Source organism: Pelodiscus sinensis, chromosome 2 (genome assembly GCF_049634645.1).
Source record: "Pelodiscus sinensis isolate JC-2024 chromosome 2, ASM4963464v1, whole genome shotgun sequence".
Taxonomy (NCBI): domain Eukaryota; kingdom Metazoa; phylum Chordata; order Testudines; family Trionychidae; genus Pelodiscus; species Pelodiscus sinensis.
This window is the reverse complement of record NC_134712.1, coordinates 183,284,296-183,306,511: the sequence shown is the minus strand read 5'-3', so window position 1 is coordinate 183,306,511 and position 22,216 is coordinate 183,284,296. Positions and strand designations below refer to the sequence as shown.

The following is a 22,216-nucleotide window of genomic DNA, read 5'->3' as shown; positions in this document are numbered from 1 at the left end:
AGGATTCTGACAGTCGTGTTCCTTATATGGGACTGAAAATGCTGACATGCATGACGTATTGCTCGTAACTCGAGAATGTTGATATGTAAGAGCATCTCCTGCGGGGACCAGCGACCTTGAACCGTCATGTCGTCCATGTGCGCTCCCCAGCCAGTAAGGGACGCATCTGTTGTTATTTGCTTCGACGGTTGCGGACGGTGAAAAGGAATGCCCGCCATAACATTGGTCGGCTTGGTCCACCACTGTAGGGATTGTTGTACATGTGACGGTATCGCCACCACCTTGTGAATGCTGTCCTTCATCGGAGTGTATACTGTACTCAGCCAGTGTTGAAGGCAGCGAAAATGTAACCTTGCGTTTTGAACAATAGTTGTTGAGGCGGCCATGTGTCCCAGTAGTTGTAACGGTACTCTGACGGGGATCGTTGGAGCATACGTCAGGGTGTGAACAAGATCTTGAATGGCGGCAAAACGTTCGGCAGGTAAATAAGCGCGCGCTGTTCTCGAATCGAGCCTCGCTCCTATGAAGACCAGATCTTGTGTAGGTTCTGGCGAGGATTTCTGCATGTTTATGAGTAGACCCAGAGAGTGAAAAACCTGAGAGGCTGTTGTCACCATGTGTTTGGCCTCTGAATATGTTTGACCTCTTAGGAGGCAATCGTCCAAGTATGGGAAAATTGTCACTCCCAGTCTGCGCAAGTGGGCAGCCACTACCGCTAAAGTTTTGGTGAAAACTCTGGGTGCACATGCCAAGCCGAAGGGTAGTACTTTGTACTGGAAATGTTCTTGACTTAGCTGGAAGCGGAGAAAACGCCTGTGTGCCACATGGATCGCTATGTGGAAATAGGCGTCTTGGAGGTCGAGGACTGCAAACCAGTCTCCCTTGTTCAACGACGGAATGATGGCATTTAGGGTCACCATCTTGAAGCGATGTTTCCTGAGGTAGCGGTTTAGCTTGCGTAGGTCCAAAATGGGTCTCCACCCTCCTGTCTTCTTTGGGGTAAGGAAGTACCGGGAATAAAAACCTTTTCCCTGGAACTGACTTGGTACCCTCTCTATAGCACCGATATTCAGTAGGCGCTGAACTTCCTGTTTCAGCAAATGTTCGTGAGAGGGGTCCCTGAAAAGGGACGGGGTAGGAGGGGTGGTGGGGGGAATGGATAGAAAGGGGATGGAGAGACCAAATTGTACCACCTCCAGAACCCACTTGTCCGTGGTGATACTGGACCAGTGAGGGAGGTACCGTTTTAATCGATGGTGAAACATGTGTAAAGAGTCCTGTGGTACGTTGAACGTGGGGGTCGTGCTTGCATCCTCGACGGGAAAGTCAAATTTGCTGCTTAGGTGCAGGTTGATTGGATGAACGGTTCGTTTGAGATCTTTTACGTTGAGGACGCTGCCGGAAGCGCTGATTGTTTTGGGGACGTGATTGATTCTTATTGAATGCATAATCGTACCTCCGTTGGTAAGGATAGTAACGTTTACGTTTATAGGGAGGTGTGTACATTCCCAAGGTACGTAAAGTGGTACGGGAGTCTTTGCCAGAATGAAGAACTTCGTCGGTGTTACTAGCGAAAAGCTTCTGTTCATCAAAGGGTAGATCTTCTACTTTATTCTGAAGCTCCCGTGGAGTTCCAGCAGATAATAACCAGGAAGACCGCCTCATTGCGACCCCCGTAGCTGTGGCCCGTGCAGCTGTGTCGGCCACATCCATGGCCATCTGCAAAGTAGTATTACAGGCTATATATCCTTCTTGGACTATGGCTTTCAGTAAGGGTTTCTTGGCATCAGGTAGATATTGTAGTAGCTCTGTAAGCTTTGAGTAATTATCAAAATTGTGGTTAGAAAGGTGGGCTGTATAATTTGCGATTCGTAACAATAACGTAGCCGAAGAGTAAACCTTTCTTCCAAACACATCCAATTTTTTATTATCCTTGTCTTGGATTGTATTCTTATATTGAGGAGCCTTAGCCCTCCGCTGTACCGCCTCAACTACAAGAGAGTTGGGTTGGGGGTGGTTGAAAAGGAAATCCAGTCCTTTAGCAGGTACGAAATACTTTCTATCAACCCTCTTACTAGTTGGGGCAGCCGATGTAGGGGTTTGCCATATTTCGTCTGCCACTTCCATGATGGCCTCATCGATAGGGAGGGCGATTCTTGCCCGTTGTTGCTGTCGCAAATTCTTTAAAAGACGATGTTTCTTCATGGGAACGTCTGTTAACTGTATTTCCTGTGTGTTTGCAACCCTTTTGAATAGGTCCTGGAAGTGCTTCAGGTCATCCAAGGGAGAGGCATCATCTGGAATCATTGCTTCATCCGGTGACGACGAAGGACAGTCAGTTGGAGAAACGTGTGGCCGAGGATCTTCTGTCTCGGACAGTTGGCCCTCTTCTGGTTCTGAGTGATCCTGATGGATGGTTAAGCTTTCTGATGGAGGTGATGAAAACAATCTTTGTGGACGCTCTGGTAAGTGCTGCGCACTGGGTGATAGACAGTTACGTGAAGAACTCCTATAAGATAGGGTAGCGCGACCAGGGTGGGGGCGATCATATTCAGCCCTATGGTAGCGATCATAGTAACGGTCAGAACGTGCTGGTGAAGAGTATCTGGAGGATCTTGAACTGCGAATATAGTAGATCCGTCGTGGCGACCGCCTAGGTGATCTATGCCTTGATGAACTCCTTGGGGAGCGAGAACGTGATGGGGGGCGTCTTGTTTCTATATAGACCGTGTCCCCATGGGAAGGTCCTCTTAGCACTTGATAAGATGGAGAAAGACTATAGTCCCGGTGCCTTCGGTACCTGGGTGGAGAAGGAGACGGTCCTGGAGAGAAGGTAGGCGATGGGGAAAGCGCCCTGTAAGTTTCTCTCTCTGCGGCTTTGCAATGCAGTGAAGCCTTGTCAATTTCTCCTGCTGGTGGAGAGCTCGGTGCCGCACGCGGCTGTAATGCCTCTGTATCGCCACATGGGGGCAGCGTTGACCGTGCCGACGAAGAGCCCGGTGCCGGCAGATCAGCCAGCGGTGCCGCCTGAGAGACTTGGCGGCTCGGCACCGAGGGGTTTAAAATCTCCGCCGCCGGCGCCGCTTGGGCGGCAGTTGGCGGTGCCGGCTTTCGCGCTCCTGCCGATGCTGGTTTCTGCGCGGTTTTTGGAGCCGGTGCCGGTCTCGTCTGACCAGGAGCCCGTTTCTGTCCTGGGACTGCTGACCCAGATGCCTCGTCAGGGCATCTTGTTTTAGTGGTGTCTGGCAGCGATCGAGCTGGGGACACCTTAGCCTTTTTTGTAACGGCTGTCCCGGGAGACGTTGCCCGCCGTTTCTGGGCTGCTATGCCAGAGGCGGGTATGGCATCGGACTCCAGCGCCTTGCCATAAAGAATAAGTTTGAGGCGCAAGTCTCGGTCCTTACGAGCCCTCGCCGTTAACTTGCTACAGTGAGTGCACTTGTGGGGGACATGCGTCTCACCCAGGCACCTCACACAAGAATCATGACCGTCTGATATCGGCATAGGGTCCTGACAGACGGAGCATTTTTTAAAACCGGGGGATCCCGGCATAGTGAATTAAGGAGGAGGGAGAAATTGAGTACTCTCCTCCACTTGTCCCCTCAACTGGCTGTGAGATCCAGTCCGTTTTTCTTCTTCTTTCTTCTTCTTTTTTTTTTTTTTTTTTTTTTTTTTTAAGTAAAAACCAACAAGAACTAATTAACTAATCAGGCTCTGAACTATTTACAAATGTGAAGGCTTCTTTGAAAAAGCTGTTGCGAAGTGAAACTGACAAGTAGGAGCTCTCGTCCGCGACCGAGGGCGGCTGAGAGGAACTGAGCAAGCCGGACCGCGCACAACACATCAAAGGCGCGAACGCCGCCTCGGGCAGTCACGCATGCGCGGTCCGGCGGACCACGGCTCTGATAGCTCTCCGATTCGCGGCGCCGGGACGGGACCCGACACCTGGAGTGGAGCACCCACGGGGCCACTCGAAGAAGAACCTGAAGGACTAAACTGAGGTCCCAGGCTGGAACAGGAGGCCTCATAGGCAGGGAAGTGTTCTGTAAGCCTCTTTGGAAACACTTGGTTGTTGGGAGGGTGAAAACTGATTTGTTATCCATCGGCTGATGAAAAGCTGTAATGGCTGCCAGGTGGATCTTTAAAGAGCTGAATGCAAGGCCCAACTCCTTAAGCTCTACGATGTATTGTAGAATGCCTGCCAGAGGCACGGTGGCTGGATCTAGGCCTTTTTGTTCTTACAACAATGAGAACCTTTGCAACTTGTCAAGATAAGAGTTTCTGATTGTTATTCTGCAACTGTTCAGTAAAATATGTTTGACCTGATCAGTGAATGTGGCTTCTACAGAGGTGAGCCATTGAGGACCATGTGTGGAGGTGTAGTGCCTGGAGGCATGGATGGTGAACTCACCCACCCTCCCGTGTTATGAGATGAGGAAGCAGCAGGAGCCACCACGGTCATCTCTTGGACATCTGAAGCAGCTAAGTATACCATGTCTGCCTGGGCGACTCCAGAGCCATAAGGATTTCTGTGGTTGGATCTGATCTTATTTTGATGGAGGAGTGGAATTGGAGGAAAGGCATAAAGGAGAGGTGTGTTCCATTGTATTGTATCCCCCAGGCAGCGTGTGCCAATGCCTGTGTGTGGACACACTTTGTTGGCATTGGTTGCAAACAAGTCCACTGTAGGACACCCTCAGTGGTAAACAATTGATGGAGGACCGTGAAGTCCATTTCCCATTTGTAACTGGAGTTAAACATTCCTGCTGAGGTTGTTGGCAGTGAGATTGTTTTTGCCCAGTAGGCATATGTCATCTGCTATGAATCAAGTCCAGAGGTGGATGGCCTCTGTGCAGAGAGCATAGGATCTGCTGCCCCTCCACCCCCCGCCTGTAGAACATTGTCACTTGATTGTCCATAAAAGTCTGCACCATGTTGTTATGTATGCGGTGTAAGACATGTTGGCATGCATAGAATGCCACCCAGAGTTCTAATACATTTATGTGCAGGTTGCATTCTTGTGGGGATCACTGTCTTTGGATCATGAGAAGACCTGAATGCACCTCCCAACCCAGGAAAGAAGCATCTGTTGTGATGGTCACGGATGGGGGATGTTAGTGAAAAGGTACCCCAACGCACACGATTTTTGGGTCTGCCCACCAGTCCAGGGAGCATCTGATTCTGGTTGGGATCGATACCAGTTTGTTGATGCTGTTGTATTGTGGCTTGTATACCTTCCTTAAGCACTGCTGCATGGGGCTCATATGCAGTCTAGCATGTAATACTACTGAAGTGGCTGCCGCCATGTGTCCTAGTAACTGCAGGCAAGTCCTTGCTGGGACTTATGGACTGGCTTGGGCCAATGATGAGAGAGGCCCTATATAGTCTGAAACCTTTGTTGCAGGAGAGAGGCTATGGCCTCCACATAGTCAAGGTGAGTGCCGATAAACTCCATTGTCTGAGCTGGGTGGTGTTTGCACTTGGAGAGATTTATCTGTAAGCTAAGGGTCTGAAATAGAGTCTTGGTTAGGGAGATTGCATTTTGTGCCTCTAGTCTTGTGGTTGCTTTTATTAAGCAGCTGTTGAGGTAAGGGAATATTGAAACACCTTGTCTGTGCAGATGTGCAGCAATGACCGCCAGCACCTTTGATAAGACCCTCGGGGAAGCGGAGAGTCCAAATGGCAGCACTGTGCACTGGAAGTGTGCATCACCCACTGCGAATCTGAGGTACTTGTGATGTGCTGGGTGAATGGATATGTGGAAATACGCATCCTGGAGGCTGAGAGTTGACAACCAGTCCTCTGATTAACGTGGGGATTATAGTGGATAGGGTGACTATCTTGAACCATTATGGTCGTATGTATCTGCTGAGCTTCCTAAGATCGAGAATCAGTCTCCATTCCCCCCCAACTTCTTTGATGTGAGGAAGTAGTGGGAGTAAAACCTTTTCCCTTGTAGCAATGTGGGATGGGTTCTACAGCCCCTAGATGGAGGAGGCGGTTGATCTCCTGTGGGAGAATGTTATGGAGATGTGTCCCTGAAGATGGATGGGAAAAGTAGGTAGGAAGGGGGGTAGAAGAAAAGGGGATAAAGTATCTGTTCTTTATAACGTCCAGTACCCATCTGTCAGTCATGATGGAGAACTCCTGACAGCAGAAACGTGCTAGACATTGACGGAATAGATGATCAGGATGTGGTCACCTTAAACTGAGAGGTGTTACCAGACTCTTGACATGAGCTTCAAAATGTTGTCTGGAAGTTGATGGCTAAGAGGTGGAGGGGTGGTCAGGGGTTTTCCTCTGTCTGGTTTGGCATTGCCTCCTTGTTATCAAAATGCCTTTACACCTGGCTAAAAGGTGTAGCTGTACCTCTGAGTAAAGCTTCTTCCCTGTTTGCACTTTACTGTATGAATACCTAGCGTCTTCAAAGTGGCCAGGGAATCTCTGAGTGAATGAAGGGAAGCATCAGTGGTGTAAGCAAATAACGTAGAACCCTGAAAGGGAAGATTTTCTACTGTGGACTGCACCTCCTGAGGAAATCTAGACAGGTGCAGCCCTGATGACCTCAACATCACTGCTGTTGTGTTGGAGCGAGATGCCATGTCAGAGGCATCTAGAGCAGCTTGAAGGGCCATGCGTGAAATCAGGGTGCCTGGCTCTGAACTGCTCTCTTTTGTCTTCTGGAAAACAGTCAATAAAATGTGCCATCTACTCAAAAGTGTGGTGCGTGTATTTGGTGAGCATGGCTGTGTAGTTTGATGTGTGTAGTTGAAGGGATTCAGAACAACATGGCTTCCTCCCCATCAGGTCAAGGAGTTTCCACTCCTTAGGAAGAGGTCCTAGTCATACTCTGTTTCCCCCTTTGGTTCACAGCATCAACCACCAAGGAATTAGAGACTGGATATGAGAACAAGAAGTCAGCCCTTTGTGGTGCGACATAATATTTCCGGTCTGACCTCTTGCAGACTGGCAATATTGTTGTTGGCATCTGCCAGATGGCTTTGGCAGGGGCCATGAGGGCTGGGTGCATGGGCAGGGCCAATTTAGCTGCGGGAGTAGTGTGCAATATACTGGTTAAGTTTGTGCTGCCTCTCAGAGAGGCTGACTAGGGAGACCTGTAGGACACTGGCCATCCTCTTGTAAATCTCTTGGAACGACTTAAAAGTTGTCTCCTGCTGTAGGAGGAAGGGGCATCAAGGTATTGTTGGGGGAAGATGATGAGATGTATGTTGATGAAAGCGAAGAGACAGAAGCCTCATCGTCACCTAATTGGCCTGGGGACGGGGGAACAGCATGGCCTCCACAGGCTGGATCCACCCATTTGGCGGGCCAGATTTGGCCTGCGGAGGCCCTTTTGCCCACCCCTGCTCTAGGTGGTACAGGTGAGGTTGGATGAATCTGTTGTGGTTGCTAGACTCTATAAGGACGCCAAAGATCCCAGTATGGTCAGTTGGCTGGCATTGGCACTGGAAGGGGCAGCTATCGAGGTGGAGCTTGCTGCACTTGCTGCTGCTGTTGAGGTTGTTTTGGGAAGAGTTCCTCGGTGTAACGAGCACCCACCAGGGGCTTGTTGTCTTCATCACTCGATAGTGGCAGTGCCGAACCTGCAGGAGTGGACAGGGTAAACCTGCTAGAGGTGGGCATGCCGTCGGTTCCAAGTAATAGGGTCAACACGAACATCATTCTGAGCTCCACCGTTGTTAAAGGGTGCGGTGCCAGAGGGAGCATGGAGGGTGGAACCACTGTAACCTGCGGTGCAGATGGTACCAACTGTGTGGTCATTTGTGCCCGGTGTTTGTGTTTTCCTCGGTACTGGGGGTGGCATAGGTACCGACAGCACCGAGTGCAACTTAGGTTTCTTCGGTGCTGACAGAGTGTCTGAAGAAACCGTCTCTGACTCTGCCTTCACTGGTACCCAAGCAGAGCTGGGTGGTGCTGGTGGTGCCGACTTTGACTTAGGCTTTTCCAGTGCCCTCTCAACTGCCTTTGTGAGGTCCTTGGATCTTCAGGAACCGTTGGTGCCAGATGGTCCCAGTACCTCCTTGTCCAGTGCCCTAAAGTGGGTTGGTGAAGGGGGAATGTTGGGTGTTTATCTTCATTTTTTTGAGGGGGAGTCACCTTACTTGCTGAATGGGATTTCTTCTTGGATTGATCAGGGGAAGAATTCCTGACACCGGAGTCTGAGGGAGCCACTTTCTCAGACACAGCCACCAGGGAGGGCTGTCGAGGTGGGGTGGAGTCCTCCAGGTCCGAGGCCGGCCTCATGGTGTTTTTCAGGGAGATGAGCTTCAGTTGTAGCTCCACAGCTTTCTGCATACGGGCTGTTTACTGCTTGCAGTGCTGGCATTGGGCCATGGCATGAGCCTGCCCCAGGCATACCACGAGCGCCTGTCAGAAACCAGAATGGAAAGCCTGCAAGACAGGCAGCATTTAAAGCCTGGGGTACCTGGCATTCCAGGGAGGAAAGACTGCCAAGGCAAAAAATGGCCTTAAGAAGAAAAAAGATTTTTTTTTCAAATAATAACTATTTTAACTATTAACTATGAAAAAACCACTATGCTAACTATACTAACAAGAAACAGCTAGTCTTTTGAAGTAAAAGTTGGAGAGCAACTGTGGTTCCAACTGATGCTGCCATCAGAGAAGGAACTGAAGGGACAGTTGGCTGCACAAATGTAGTAGCAGCACTGCACGTGCTGCCTGCTTCACATGCACAGACTACTGGAGGGCACTGCTAACAAAAATCTCTAACAAAGCACACAGTGGCACCCAGACACCTAAGATGGAGCACGTACAGAGACACTCCTTGAAGAACATTTTATTATTTTGGGTAGACACACTCCAGCATGGCCAATATACATGGCAGAGAGTATTATTGCTGGCACATGTATATCCTCTTCATGCATCTGATGAAGAGGGTTCTAGCCAATGAAAGCCTGTGCCCAAATAAATGTGTTAGTCTTTAAGGTGCTACAGGATTCCTTGTTGTTTTTGCTGAGAAATGAAGATTCCCTTCCTCACTCCCACAGCAATCTCTCAGAGGCTGTTCAGCTCTTTGGTAGATTCCTTAGCTGTTAGGGGCTTATAAGTCTAAACAGGCTTGTGAAGACGCTGAAAAGCTGAATAAATTTTGCTGTGATGGGGAAAGTGATGGAAAGACTAGGAAATGAATGCCTTTCCTTAGATGTTATTCTGGGAGTAGTTGAGTACTTGATCAGCATTTTTATGGGGAGCAGCTGCGTACAGGACGGCCAAAGGAGCAGGATGACAAAGGAAGTGCGGGAAGGTGTTTTCAGCATCCACTGGTTTGGGGAATGGTAGGTGGTGGTGATAGAATGGTTACTAATGTGATATTTTCCATCCCACTTTGTAAACTGCCTAATGTCCTTAGGAGATATACAGGAATGATGCCATGTTTTCATAGACTTCAGGGAACTGGGACTTGCTAAGAATATGGAGGAGAAGAAGATAGATAAAGTAACTCAACTTGCGGTTGCTTTTGTTTGGGTTATGCATTTAAGTACAGTTATCTATTTTATTTCTGAATTGTCAAGCTTCCTCTGACGAAATAAGAGTTCTAAATGTGTACTACTCTGCAATGCACTTTAAAAAATTGAATCAGAAAATCAGATAGGATAGAAACCATGTTTAGTAGTAGCAGATTCCCTTTTAATTTGTTGCCTCTTAACACTAACTTTTCTTACTTACCACAACAATTTTGGAAACCGGGTAGATTCTGCAAAACTTCAAATGCTTGTTTACAAAGATTCTTGGTCAAATATTCACATGCAATTGAACACAGAAGATTGTGTCGATTAAGGACATCCATTCTATCACAGGGCCACAATGGTGTATTTATAATCCATTCGGACTCTGAAGTAAACACAACAGAATTGTTTTGAACTAAAATTGGGTATAATAAGTAATAGGCTATGAACATTCTACTGAATACTGACACGGAAGAGAATTTTCAAAACTTCACAGAAAAATACACAATTACTAGGTTTTCATTAAACATTTTACATGGTACTGAAATTGGCTATAACAGCTTGTCTCTTTTAGAGGGTCATTACACTCTTCTAGCACGAATAATGTAGGGTTCAAAATTTGGATTTAGACTTTCTCTCTTTATTGACTTCTCTCTCCCATTCTCTCCGAGTATATCCTGTCTACCACTAATCAGCAGTTAGACCCATTCAGGAGACATGGAGGGAAGAGAAAGAGCAGGGATGGAGTACGGAGAGGGAGCTCGGAGGAAAGGGCAGAATTGGGCGGGAAGAAACTAGGGATGTTAAAATGCATGTATTTTTGTAGACATGTAACTGTTGAATTTTTCAGTGGTTACACATTTACATATGGGGAGGGACAGGTGGAGTGGTTTTCAGTGAGTGGTTTGTAGACCATGCTGTCCCTGAATGTAAAGCTTATGGTCAAAAGGAAAATTTGGCCTTTTAAGATTCTTCTTCAGCTGCATAATGTAAGTGCCCACAAACTGAACTATAACACCCTGAATGGCATTCACACATTGTGGGAAGAGGTCATTTTGCAATGTCTGAACCCCATTTCAAGCTGTGCATGACCAGATGCAATACACAGCTTCATAGGATATGATGCCATTCCTGCTCTCGAGCAAGAAATTGTTAAGCTGGCAAAGGATGTTGGTTTTGAGGTGGGGAGGAGGAGGATGTACAGGACTTGTTGGAGTCTCATGCTGAACTGACTGACTGATCTGGATCAACAACAGATATCTGAAGAAAGCACAGATGATAAGGACAATGTAGAGGAAGACAGGAGTTTTATGACAAAAAATCTCTCCCATCTCTTTGGATTGCTGGATGAAATGGTGAAAAAAGAATGGTGATCTTTTTTGTGAATGATCTGCCAAAGTCTCCTGGGCTCTTAATGATGCAGTGACTTGCTACAGGGAGCTCTACTGTTCAAAGATTTGCGCAGGAGAACAGACTGATAAACTCCTTTTAAAGCTTTCTGGAACCAAAAAGCCAGCCATAGAAAAGCCAGCCCACAAAAACCCAGCTGCCACCTCTACCTGAGTTTAGCATAATTAACACTTTTATACTATATTACTCTTTTATATTTACTGTATTAAAATGTGCTATGTGCTTGAATGGTGTTAGTAGGGTTCTACATTTTTTATCCAATATTTTATATGCAAAATGTATATCATATAACTGATTATTAAAAGGCACATAGTTTAGATGAAAAGAGTATTGACACAGGCAAATGTGGTGACACTGTAAACACATTCCCCCTTTAATTGTTATGAGGAAAAATTCCCTGGTATGTGTCATTTTGGTGTCCACTGCCCTCAAGAACAAACTAACATAAAACATAACATAACATAACATAACATAAGAGGAATTGTCCCAGACTGAGGTGTCATTAGAGGAGGTTTTGGATCAAACTGATAAACTTAACAGTAACAAGTCACTGGGACCAGACAGTATTCACCCAAGAGTTCTGAAAACTCAAATGGGAAATTGCAGAACTATTAACTGTAGTTTATAACCTAACCTTTAAATCAGCTTCTGTACCTAATGACTGGAAGACAGCTAATGTGATGCTAATATTTAAAAATGGCTCTAGAGGTGATCCTTGCAATTACAGATCAGTAAGTCTAACATCAGTACTGAGCAAATTAGTTGACGATATAGTAAAGAATAGAATTGTTAGACACACAGATGAACATCATTGCTGGGGAAAAGTCAACATGGTTTCCGTAAAGGGAAATTATGCCTTACTAGAGTTCTTTGTGGGTGTCAACAAACATGTGGACAAGGGGGATCCAGTGGATCTAGTGTACTTAGATTTCCAGAAAGTCTTTGACAAGGTCCTTCACACCAAAGGCTCTTAAGTAAAGTAGTTATCATGGGATAAGAGGGAAGGCCCTCTCGTGGGGATTGATAACTGGTTAAAAGACAGGAAACAAAGAGTAGAAATAAATTGTCAGTTTTCAGAATGGAGAGAGGTAACTAGTAGTGTCCCTCAAGGGTCCGTACAGGCACCAATCCTATTCAACTTATTTATAAATGATCTAGAGAAACGGATAAACAGTGAGGTGGCAAAATTTGCAGATGATACTCAATTGCTCAAGATAGTTAAGACCAAAGCAGACTGTGAAGAGTTTAAAAAAGATCTCACAAAACTAAGTAATTGGGCAACAAAATGGCAAATGAAATTTAATGCTGATAAATGTAAAGTAACGCACATTGGAAAAAATAATCCCAACTATACATACAAAAAGATGGGGACTAGTTTAGCTACAACTACTCAAGAGAGAGATCTTGGAGTCATTGTGGACAGTTCTCTGAAAACTTCCAATCAATGTGCAGCGGCAGTCAGAAAAGCAAACAGAATGTCAGGAATCATTTAAAAAAGGGATAGAGAATAAGACAGAGACTATCTTATTGCCTCTATATAAAACCATGGTATGCCCACATCTTGTACACTGCGTATGGATGTGGTCGCCTCATCTGAAGAAAAGATATATTGGCATTGGAAAAGTTTCAGAAAATGGAAACAAAAATGATTAGCAGTTTGGAACGGGTCTCATATGAAGAGAGATTCAAAAAACTTGTTTTTTTCAGCTTAGAAAAGAGGAGACTAAGGAGGGATATGATAAGGGTCTATAAAATCCATGACCAGTGTGGAAAAAGTGAACAAGGAAAAGTAACTTACTTGTACCCATAACATAAGAACTAGGGGTCACCAAATGAAACTAATAGATAGAAGATTAAAAAACAAACAAAAGGAAGTTTTTCTTCATGCAGTGCACAATCAACTTGTGGAACTCGTTGATGGAGGATGTTGTGAAGAACAGGACTTTAACAGGGCAAAAAAACCCCATAAAAACAAAAAACCCTAGATAAATTCATGGAGGTTAGGTCCATCAATGGCTATTAGCCAGGAAGGGTAGGAATAGTGACCCTAGCTCCGGTTTGTCAAAGGCTGCAAATGGATGACAGAAGAGGGATCATGTGATGATCACCTGTTGCGTTCACTCCCTCTGGGGCATCTGGCATTGGCCACTGTTGGGAAAACTGGATACTGGACTAGATGGACCTTTGGTCTGACCTAGTATGGCCCTTCTTATGAGGAAATATTCCCTGGTATGTGTCACTTTGATGTCCAGTGCCCTTTTCAAGAATACAACCCTGATATATACAGGGTATCCCTGATATTATATTTGAGTTTATTTAACTTCAAATCTTGAGTCTAATAAAATAACATTACCTCTCAATACCCATGTTGCTCCATCCAGACTTCCACTTTTAAGAAAGATTTCTGCAGCAGCATTAACAATTTGGCATTTTGATGCTAACCTTTCTGGACCAATGAGTCCTTTCAAGTTTGTGAAATGAACCTGCAGTTCATGTAGTTTATCCAAAACTTTCCTGCCCTAAAGCAAGAGAGGAAAAAAAGCAGGGTGCAAATGAATAATTGTCAATAATTAAGCTATGTGTAGCAATATTAGTCAACTGTTCTGATTCTAGGACCAGGTTTATCTTAAAAATAAAATCAATTTTAATATGTATTAAACATGCATATTTTAGTAAGTTTATATGCAATACATATGAATTTCAAAGCACAGAACTTTTTCATCTTTTCAAATGGAGAATCATACCAAAGATGTCATTTGGTGCATTCATTGCATGATTAATGAATTCAACATTTTTAAATGCATGATTTTAAAAAATACAAGTAGTAAGAGTGCACTATAACTCTAAAATCTTTCTTGTTTTAGAAGTAGAGATTACGAATCAGGTGAAAAAAAGATCAGTAAAGCTTTGCTGTCTTTTCACTTGCCTGAACTGTTTATAACAATACACAAATAAACCTCAAAAATACTTAAATACTTAAAATTTGTCCTATCAACTAACTAAGAGCCTAATTTAAATTGATCATGGTATACTCGCTCCCACATTTCAGGAGAGGAAATAAAACATTTTAATTGTAGTTTCTCTTCCATTTAAGGAAAATATTTGAACATCATTCAAATTTAATTCCTTTTAATGATTATCCTTACGGGAAAAAAGACTAATGGTGTTAGTTGATATGAACACTCTATGCAATTCTTCAGATATTGTGTTCAATAATTAAAAGTACACAAAATGTTTAAGCCTTAATTTAGATTTCAGAAAAAGAAATTTACCTAAAATATTAGAGAAATTAGACTTTTTTTCTTAAGGCTCATCTATAGTGTTTTAAATGTTCAAAACTTTGTGTTATTGCAGAAGAATCAAGGAAAAGCTGACTGTAAATGGTCAGGGTTAGTTACACTATCCAAGATGAATGAAGTGTAAAAAAAGATTTTTTCAATTAATATTCTAATCTGTTAATAGTTACAGACAGACTGAACTGTGATTTTATTCTGAAAAGCGAATATGCAAAAACATAACATTTATTGATTATATCAGTTACACCTTCTGTATTAGTCAGCTGTATTTGCTTACGTTATTGAACTAAAAAAAGTTTTTAGTGCTTTTTAATAGTTAGGACTGCAAACTGGATTTTGCTCCTTTACTGTATATCTATAACAGAACTGATTACTAAGTTGCATCAATTGCTCCTGTGCAAATCTGATAAAAAGCTCAACTACACAGTAGTCTTTCCAGGCATAATTTGGTCTGCAGGATCCCTATTTCAGGGGCTGATGTGAAAAAGATAACCCAGATTGATTTCTGTATCCCTATTGAGTTTGCAGAGCTTGAAGTTAGGAAAAAGCATGTTTTTACTTCTGCATATACAATATGGAAATCAGATGCAGTTAAGTGCAGAACATCTATGACAATCAGAATCACTTCAAAATAGAATGATATGGCATATCTTTAAGTAGGATTGACAACAAATATTTCTTTTTCAAATTAATCTTTTCAATTAGAAAAATTCAGTTTAAAATTTTCAAAAAAGTGCCAGTCTCCCCATCAAATTATTATAATCCAGCAAAATACCTTTGACCATTGCTGTATTGTGTGATAAGAATAGATTATACTGATCCCAATCCTTCCAAGGAAATCTTTGTCTGCTTCATTATGTTGTGGATTTTTGATAACTGGTTGGAAAAAAAAGAAAAGATTGATGACTGCTATTTTTCAAATCCTCATCCAAGGCTTTTTTTTTTTTCAATGTAAGTTAAGTCTAAAGAAAATGTACATTCTAAAATATTTTCTCAATTATGTAAAATACATTTTTGGAACATCTGGGACCAGGTGCAAGTATTTCTTATGTCTTAATACAAAAGCAAGGGTAATAAATCCATTAACATTGTTATTCATATTCTCCCATGACAATAGGACACCTTAATAAATTACAACAATATAGAACAAGTTTTTGTTTTTACAGTGAAGTCTGTGACACTGAAAGCTTACCAAAATGACCTTACTAGGGAATGAAGTCTAGTCACAGAACTGGCTTAGAATGGGTGTTAGTATGGCAAACTTCTCCATACTGTGCTACCAATCTGCCTCACCTGTATTATGGAAGTAAGTATTCTTTTAATTCACAACTCTTACAAAGACCTTTATCCCTAAAGGGATTAATTCTGCAAAACACATTATTGATTCTGACAACCCCAATTTACTAGGAATGCATCCAACACTAAGGTCGCTGCTCTCAAACAAAATCTCTGACATCTCCTGTTGCTGATAGATGCAAAAAGATCGATTACAGGATTCCCCCACAACCTGAAAAGATGTGTTACTACTTTGTCCATCAAAGAACATTCATGTGCTTGAGAAGTTAGCCTGCTTAGATGACCTGTCAGGGTATTTTGTTCCTAGATACATTAATTGATATGGGTTGAATTTCTTGTTTTATCCACCAATATACCAAATATACCTCAACTCTATGCACAATTGTAAGGAATGAGCTCTGTCTTGCTTGTTTGGATAGTATATTGCTGTCATATTTTCTGCCACCATCAACATTCCCATGGTGTTTGATCTGAAGTAAGGATGTCATTGTATAGATGACTACAGGATTGATAAGCCTGGACTTATAGGTTAATCTTGTTGACTACATGCACTCTCCCCACCCCAAGAGCAGAAGCAAGAGCCAGTACCCATGAGAACTTGGCTCAAAAGCCATCTCTCCATGAGCACTGGATCTGCCTGCCTCCCCACCTTTGCACTGTTGCCTCTGATAGAGGGGCAGCTGTGTGGATGGTGTGTGTGGGGGGGTAAGCTAGAGCCAATATGCACGGGAAGCCGGCATCCCAGCAGGCTCCTTCTGCGTGCCGGCTCCACAGACCTGCCTGCATCTCCCCCTCCCCCCCCCCAGTCTCCCGGCCTCTTACAGAGGGCGGGGGGAGGGGACACAGGCAGGACTGAAGCCAGTGCTGGGGGGAGCTGGCTTAAAAGCTGGATTCCCCCAATACCTCAGTGCCACCTTTCCCCCCCCCATGCTATGCTGTTGCCTCTATCAGAGGCAGCGGTGCTGGGGTAGGGGAGGCTACTACAAAGCAGCTTCTGACTGCGGCAGGCCTGAGCTCTCCGAGGACAGCCATTTTGTGGAGCAGCCTCTGTCCAGGGGGCAGGGGGAATTTCCCAAGCTCTCTGCAGACAAGAAGCTGCTCCACTTTTCACGAAGCAGCCTCTGTCCATGGGGAGCTCAGACCCCCCATGAACAGGAGCTGCTGCCACCCCACCTGTATCAGAGGCAGCAGCATAGGGCAGCAGACAGCCAGTCTGCAAGGGAGCTGGTTTTAAACTGACTCTCCTCACAGACTGGCTCCCCCCGACACCCTGCCCTGCTGCCTCTGATACAGAGGCAGTAGTGCAGGATGGCAAGGGGCTTCCTGGAAATGGGGCCAGAAACGCACTAGCTCCCCAGCCATACCTCTCAGGACTATCGAATAGTCGTGCAACTGTTAAGATTTCACACGGTTACACGACTATTCAATTACATATCTAACATCCCTAACATGAAGCAGAAATTATTTCCATTTGGGGGCAGGAGGGAAGAAGTAGTCTAGCTCTGAGCCCCAACAGAGCTGACTGCTGGAGCCTCACTGCCCACCACTGAGAGGCTGGACGCAGGCTCCCTATAGTTCAGATGCTGCCAGGGTTCTCAGCTTCCTACTCCACATGGAGCTGTCAGACCACACATTGCCTCTCAAGTCAGTGCAAATGTTCCTGATGGGGACACGCACCACTGACAGAAAGAAGTTGTGTGAATATGAAAACTGCAGTAATTACTTGTGTAGTGTAAACCTAAGCACCACTGGTGGCAGAGAGAGATTGTTCTCAGTTTTAAGGTCCTGAAGCAGTGGAAGCACCCTGCCCTTTTACTCCATCACCCTGTTCACAGAGGGGAGGGGCAAGGGAGATGTGAGTTACTATTGCTAGCTAGAGTTTTAGGCTGCACTGGCTGGAGCACCCCATGACTACTAATATGCAGAAGATATTCAAAGATAGTGCCTTATTTCTTATCATAGGTGTGCATAATGGCACTAAGGATATGTTTTACTTATAACACTAAAATGGCACAGACACTTGCCTACACACTGTTGGGAGAGCTTCTCCCATCCAAGCCAGTAGTCCACATCCCCAAGACGCAGTAGCTATGTCAATGGGAGAAGCTGTCTCCTCCAGTGGTTTAGTTGACATGCCTACATTTTCCATACTGTGTAATGCAGGTATACCAAAATAAGTTTGTAGTATAGACCACGACTATTAAAGTGAAAATTGGAGAGAAAAATTTCTCAGTGAGGAAATGAAACATCAATGTTCAAGAATTGTTTGAAATGTGTTTGCAATTAATATGTGTAACCCTTCTGCCAGAATATGTGTAGCACCAGCAGCAGCCAGGGCTGGGTTCAATATCCAAAGGTTCCTCTCCATCCATCCAACACAGAACTGCGTTGAGTAGTAGCCTGAGATATCCGCATGCAGTAACCTGGGATATTCACACAACACCCCTGGACGTCTCTGGGAGGCAATGCTTCCATACTTGCAAACACACAGTCTGAGTGGAGAAAATAAACCTTTAATAAAAGGGGAGGGAAGTAATGTGGCATTAATTTGGGAAAACACCACAGAGTTCATAATCAAAGCCATGAGTAAACTTCCCAGCTCAGGTAGGCTGGGCAATGTCTTTTTCCTCTCTGGCTATCAAGTCCCGCAATGTAGGATGTTCCCTTCAAATGCCAATTTTCTGCACCCTACTCAGTCGCTGCCCTTGATCAGGGCAGAACAGAGTTCAGAGGTGTATCTGCAGAGTTCACCTCCCATCCTGAGTGGTGGGGTGGGGAAGGAAGAAGGCATCTCACCCGCTCTTCTGGTCACTCGCCATCTACCTGCTTCCTGCTCTTGGGCACTGCTCTGCTGGCAATTTGTTGCCCCTCACTGCTACCATTCTGCTGGCCACTCCTTATGCCTCTCCATCACCACCCTGATCATTGCATCTTCCACTGGCTTGTGATGGATTTGGCTCTGGGCCAAACCTAGTTATTTCAGCTCTCAGTGATTTCAGCTCTTGGCCCAAAGCACAGTCTAGCCACAAGAGATTCCAGCATCCACTGGAGTAAATTTACATATAAAAGAGACTCCTTATGGAGTCTTATCTTTAACACTATCATTGAAACAGTGGGGAGAAACAGGTTGAATCAGTCTTACAGCTCACATGTGAAGGGCATGCAGCCTGCTGACTCCCTCCCCAGCTTAATCCATAGGGCTGTGGAAGACAAGCCTCTGTCCATCCAAGTGTAATTACAGATAGGGTTTAACTGTGTTAAACAATCTGACTTTTCTGCATTCTCACAATAACTGCAAACATTGATATCTTACAATTTCTGCATTTTAGGCTTAACACAGTTTGTGACACCGCAACAGCCAAATTGGTTACAATGGGCAAAACACCATTCTAACAACTGAATATCTAGCAGGCCTAAGCAAGCTGAGAGACCTGTATTTATATAACCACGTCCAGGATTTCTTTCCCATTCCAGCTGCCTGTAATGGAAGCATTGATTCAGACCTTGCTTACATATATATGTTGTCAATAATTTGGAGTCTCAGAATCTTTTGAACTTTTAAAACATTTAGGTTCACCTTCAAGTTTAACTGAAATTGTCCAGAAGCAAGATATACATTTTCATTAGCTAATACTACACAAGCTTCATCTTGAATCTAGCAAATAGGATAGTAATTGTGCAAGAACCCATGAAACACAGCAGTCTCTAGAAGAATCAGATTGTGTGTTAAGACTACTCAACCAATATGCACCATCTATCAAAAAATGCTCTATGGAAGATATATGTTGGACCATTTAATGAGTTGATGGTTATTCTGATAAAGGTTTTCACCAAACTGGGACCATTTTCTCTCTTTGTTGAGCATTAATGCTACTGAAACTGGAAACATGCCTGTGATGCACACTGCAAATTAACTCAACAGCCAGTCAACTAAATAAGTGCATACAGAAGTCTTTTGTGGACTGCCATTACATTTGAGTATCTGATAATTCTTGAAATTAGAAATACCCAAAAGGAAAATTTTGTATTGATAATGATTTTAACTTATACAAAATCATAGTTACATCTATGTGTTGGTCTGCTGGATATAAAGCATGCATCATGACAAGAACTCCAAACCAACTGCATATGCTTAATAAGAGAATTATGCAGTGTATTATCACCATCCTGAATTTAAATCTGTGGTGTCCAACCAATAACCACTGTAGTGGCTACTGATATAGTGAACTATCAACACACAACCATCCAATTAGCCACATGGTTCAAGCCAAATAACCACACTCAACCAGCCAAATAGCTACATGTGGCTAGTGGCTCACGTGTTGGACACCACAGATTTAAATCTTCTGAGAACCTAAATAGGACAAAAATCTCCCTGTTTTTTGGAAACAGACTCTCCCCCACCCCTTTTCCCAATACTGCTTTAGAAACTTAGAATGTCCTGCATGGAAAACTTCATCTGAACATTCCAGGGGGAAAAGTTTAGGGCAGCATGATACGGAAATAGTGTAACCTCTGAATAATTTCCAGAACATATTTGCTTTGAACTCCCAGACACATTTTAAAATTTGATGTGTGACAGATGGAAGTAACAAAAGATGTGCTAAGAACACAGGAAGTATACTTTTTTGCCTCTCTGCCTCCACACAAATAGCCTTCCTCTGGAACAATCTGTGAAGACAATCCAATAGTTACTCATGTTAGTTTTGCTACTTGTGGACCAAAAAAGGGATTGTTTAATTTTTTACAAAAAAATGATTCAGTCCCAATTCAGTGTGCATTTAAAGTATTATAGTTTCAGAAGAAAATAATATATTTTCCAGCTTAAAAACACTAATCTGTGAAATCAACTATTCCTCCTTAACTCTGAATATTCTCTGTTGAAGGCAAGAGCACCAAAGGCAAGACAGCCTTCCTACTGTAATTGATGTTATTTCTGTGTTGGTCAGAGTGACCAGGGTTTCGAACGCAATGTAGAGCACTATTTGTACAACACTAAGGCTGCTCAGCAGCAGCTGTATTTAGAAGAGGTGGTTACTCACTTTGATAGTAACTGACTTTCTTCAAGATGAGAGTCCCTGTGGGTGCTCCACATTAGATCAGTGTGCTGCCGCCAAGCCCTACATAGGAGATTTCAGAGCAGTATCCCTGGGGCCATTCATGAGCATATCTGCACCCGCATACTCCTAAGTGTCAGGCATCGCACATACATGAGCACCCCCTCTGCCCCACTCAGTTTCTTCTCTACCCTCAAAGAACATCAGTTACTATCAAGGTGAATAACCTCCTCTTCTTTTTCAAGAGATGTTCCCGTAGGTGCTCCATATTAGGTGACTACAAAGCTATTTCTGGCTAGGGAGGTAGGGATTTCAGATCTGGCAGAAATGCGGTGGAAAGGACTGCCTTTGAGAGTTCCAGGTTGGATGGCACAACTCAGCACACATGGCCATGACTTCTAATATATTCATAATTTCCAATACTTCAAGTCCCATGGGCTTCAGTTCCCATGGATGCAAAAGAGCAACAGCATGGAGTGTCTGAGAGATTTTGGACTTCATCAAGGTGGTGTAGGGAGAGGAATCCATTCTCTCTGAGCTCTGAACTAACAAAAGAAACATGGACATTTACTCAAAGATCGCAAACTGCTTGATGGCCAAAGGATATTCCAGGGACGCCCAGCAGTGCAGAGTCAAAACAACGGAGCTGAGGCAGTCCTACCACAAGGCAAAGGAGGTGAACGGAAAGTCTGGTGCTTTACCACAAACATGCCGGCTCTATGAACAGCTGGGTGTGATTCTGGAGGAGGAGTCAACCACTTTCACAAGCCTGACTGGAATCCAGCCAAGACACTCCTGGCATCAGTATGGAGAACAGTGTTGTGGCAGTGGAGAAGGAGAATGGCTAGCCACAGATGGACGAGAGTCTAAAACTTTTTCATCACATTGAAGCCAGTCCCCTCTTCCCAGGACATTACCCCAATGAGCACCAGTTCTGGGGAGGACATTTCTTGTGAGTTCACAATTCTATTCTTACTACAAGTGGGTTAAAGCAGCTGGGTATGATGTGTACTGTGCTTTGTGCCTACAGAGCATGGGGGGGGAGGGGGGAGAGGCAAAAATGCTTGATAATGTGCCTGCACATGAAGTAGGAATCTTCCCTGCATGTCTCCATTACGAAGTCAGATAGGAAATCTTTGATCTTGCTCACAAGGCTTCTGGGGAGGCCAGCCTTATTCTTTCCTCCACAGTAGGACACCTTCCCATACCAAACCACCAGTAAGTGGTCTGGTGTCGATGAACCACAAAACACTGCAACATAAGGCCCAGGTTTCTGGCCACATTCAGTCAGCATCTGCTCCCTATCACTATGTGATTCAGAGAAGACAGAAATCTTGCATGGCAACCTGGATGAGGAAGGAGGGGAAGCTATTAGCTGTTGCCTCTGCTGCTAGCATTGCTTCAGCCTCTGGCAACCCCTCCCTCCCTCCTGGTGCATAGCCGGACCTGTCCCCCCATTCCACCTGCAGGCTCCTACCCTGAAAGGCCCTTTACCATGCCTGCCTGCCTCTAAACTACATGAGTCCAGATGCTCCCTTGGGAGCTCTATGTACATGCGGTACAGCGGCCACTTTAAAGCAAAACTTTGGCTTTGCACAGAACACATTTTCATTGGCCTTACAGTAACCTTCACTGTATATTAACAGATTAGGGTTAGGCTTAACACAAT

General features: G+C 44.4%; 1 protein-coding gene across 6 annotated transcripts in view; it reads right to left on the bottom strand.

Moving 5' to 3' along the window:
• TOPAZ1 (testis and ovary specific TOPAZ 1) overlaps positions 1–22,216 on the bottom strand; it is a 141,524-nt gene that overhangs the window by 36,320 nt on the left and 82,988 nt on the right. For all 6 annotated transcript variants that reach the window (XM_025190288.2, XM_025190286.2, XM_025190283.2 and 3 more), the window contains 3 exons: positions 14,970–15,070; positions 13,252–13,417; positions 9,709–9,873 (listed from right to left, as the gene is read on the bottom strand). In XM_025190288.2, coding sequence (XP_025046073.2) covers positions 9,709–9,873; positions 13,252–13,417; positions 14,970–15,070 — 432 coding nt within the window. The remainder of the gene's footprint in view (positions 1–9,708; positions 9,874–13,251; positions 13,418–14,969; positions 15,071–22,216) is intronic.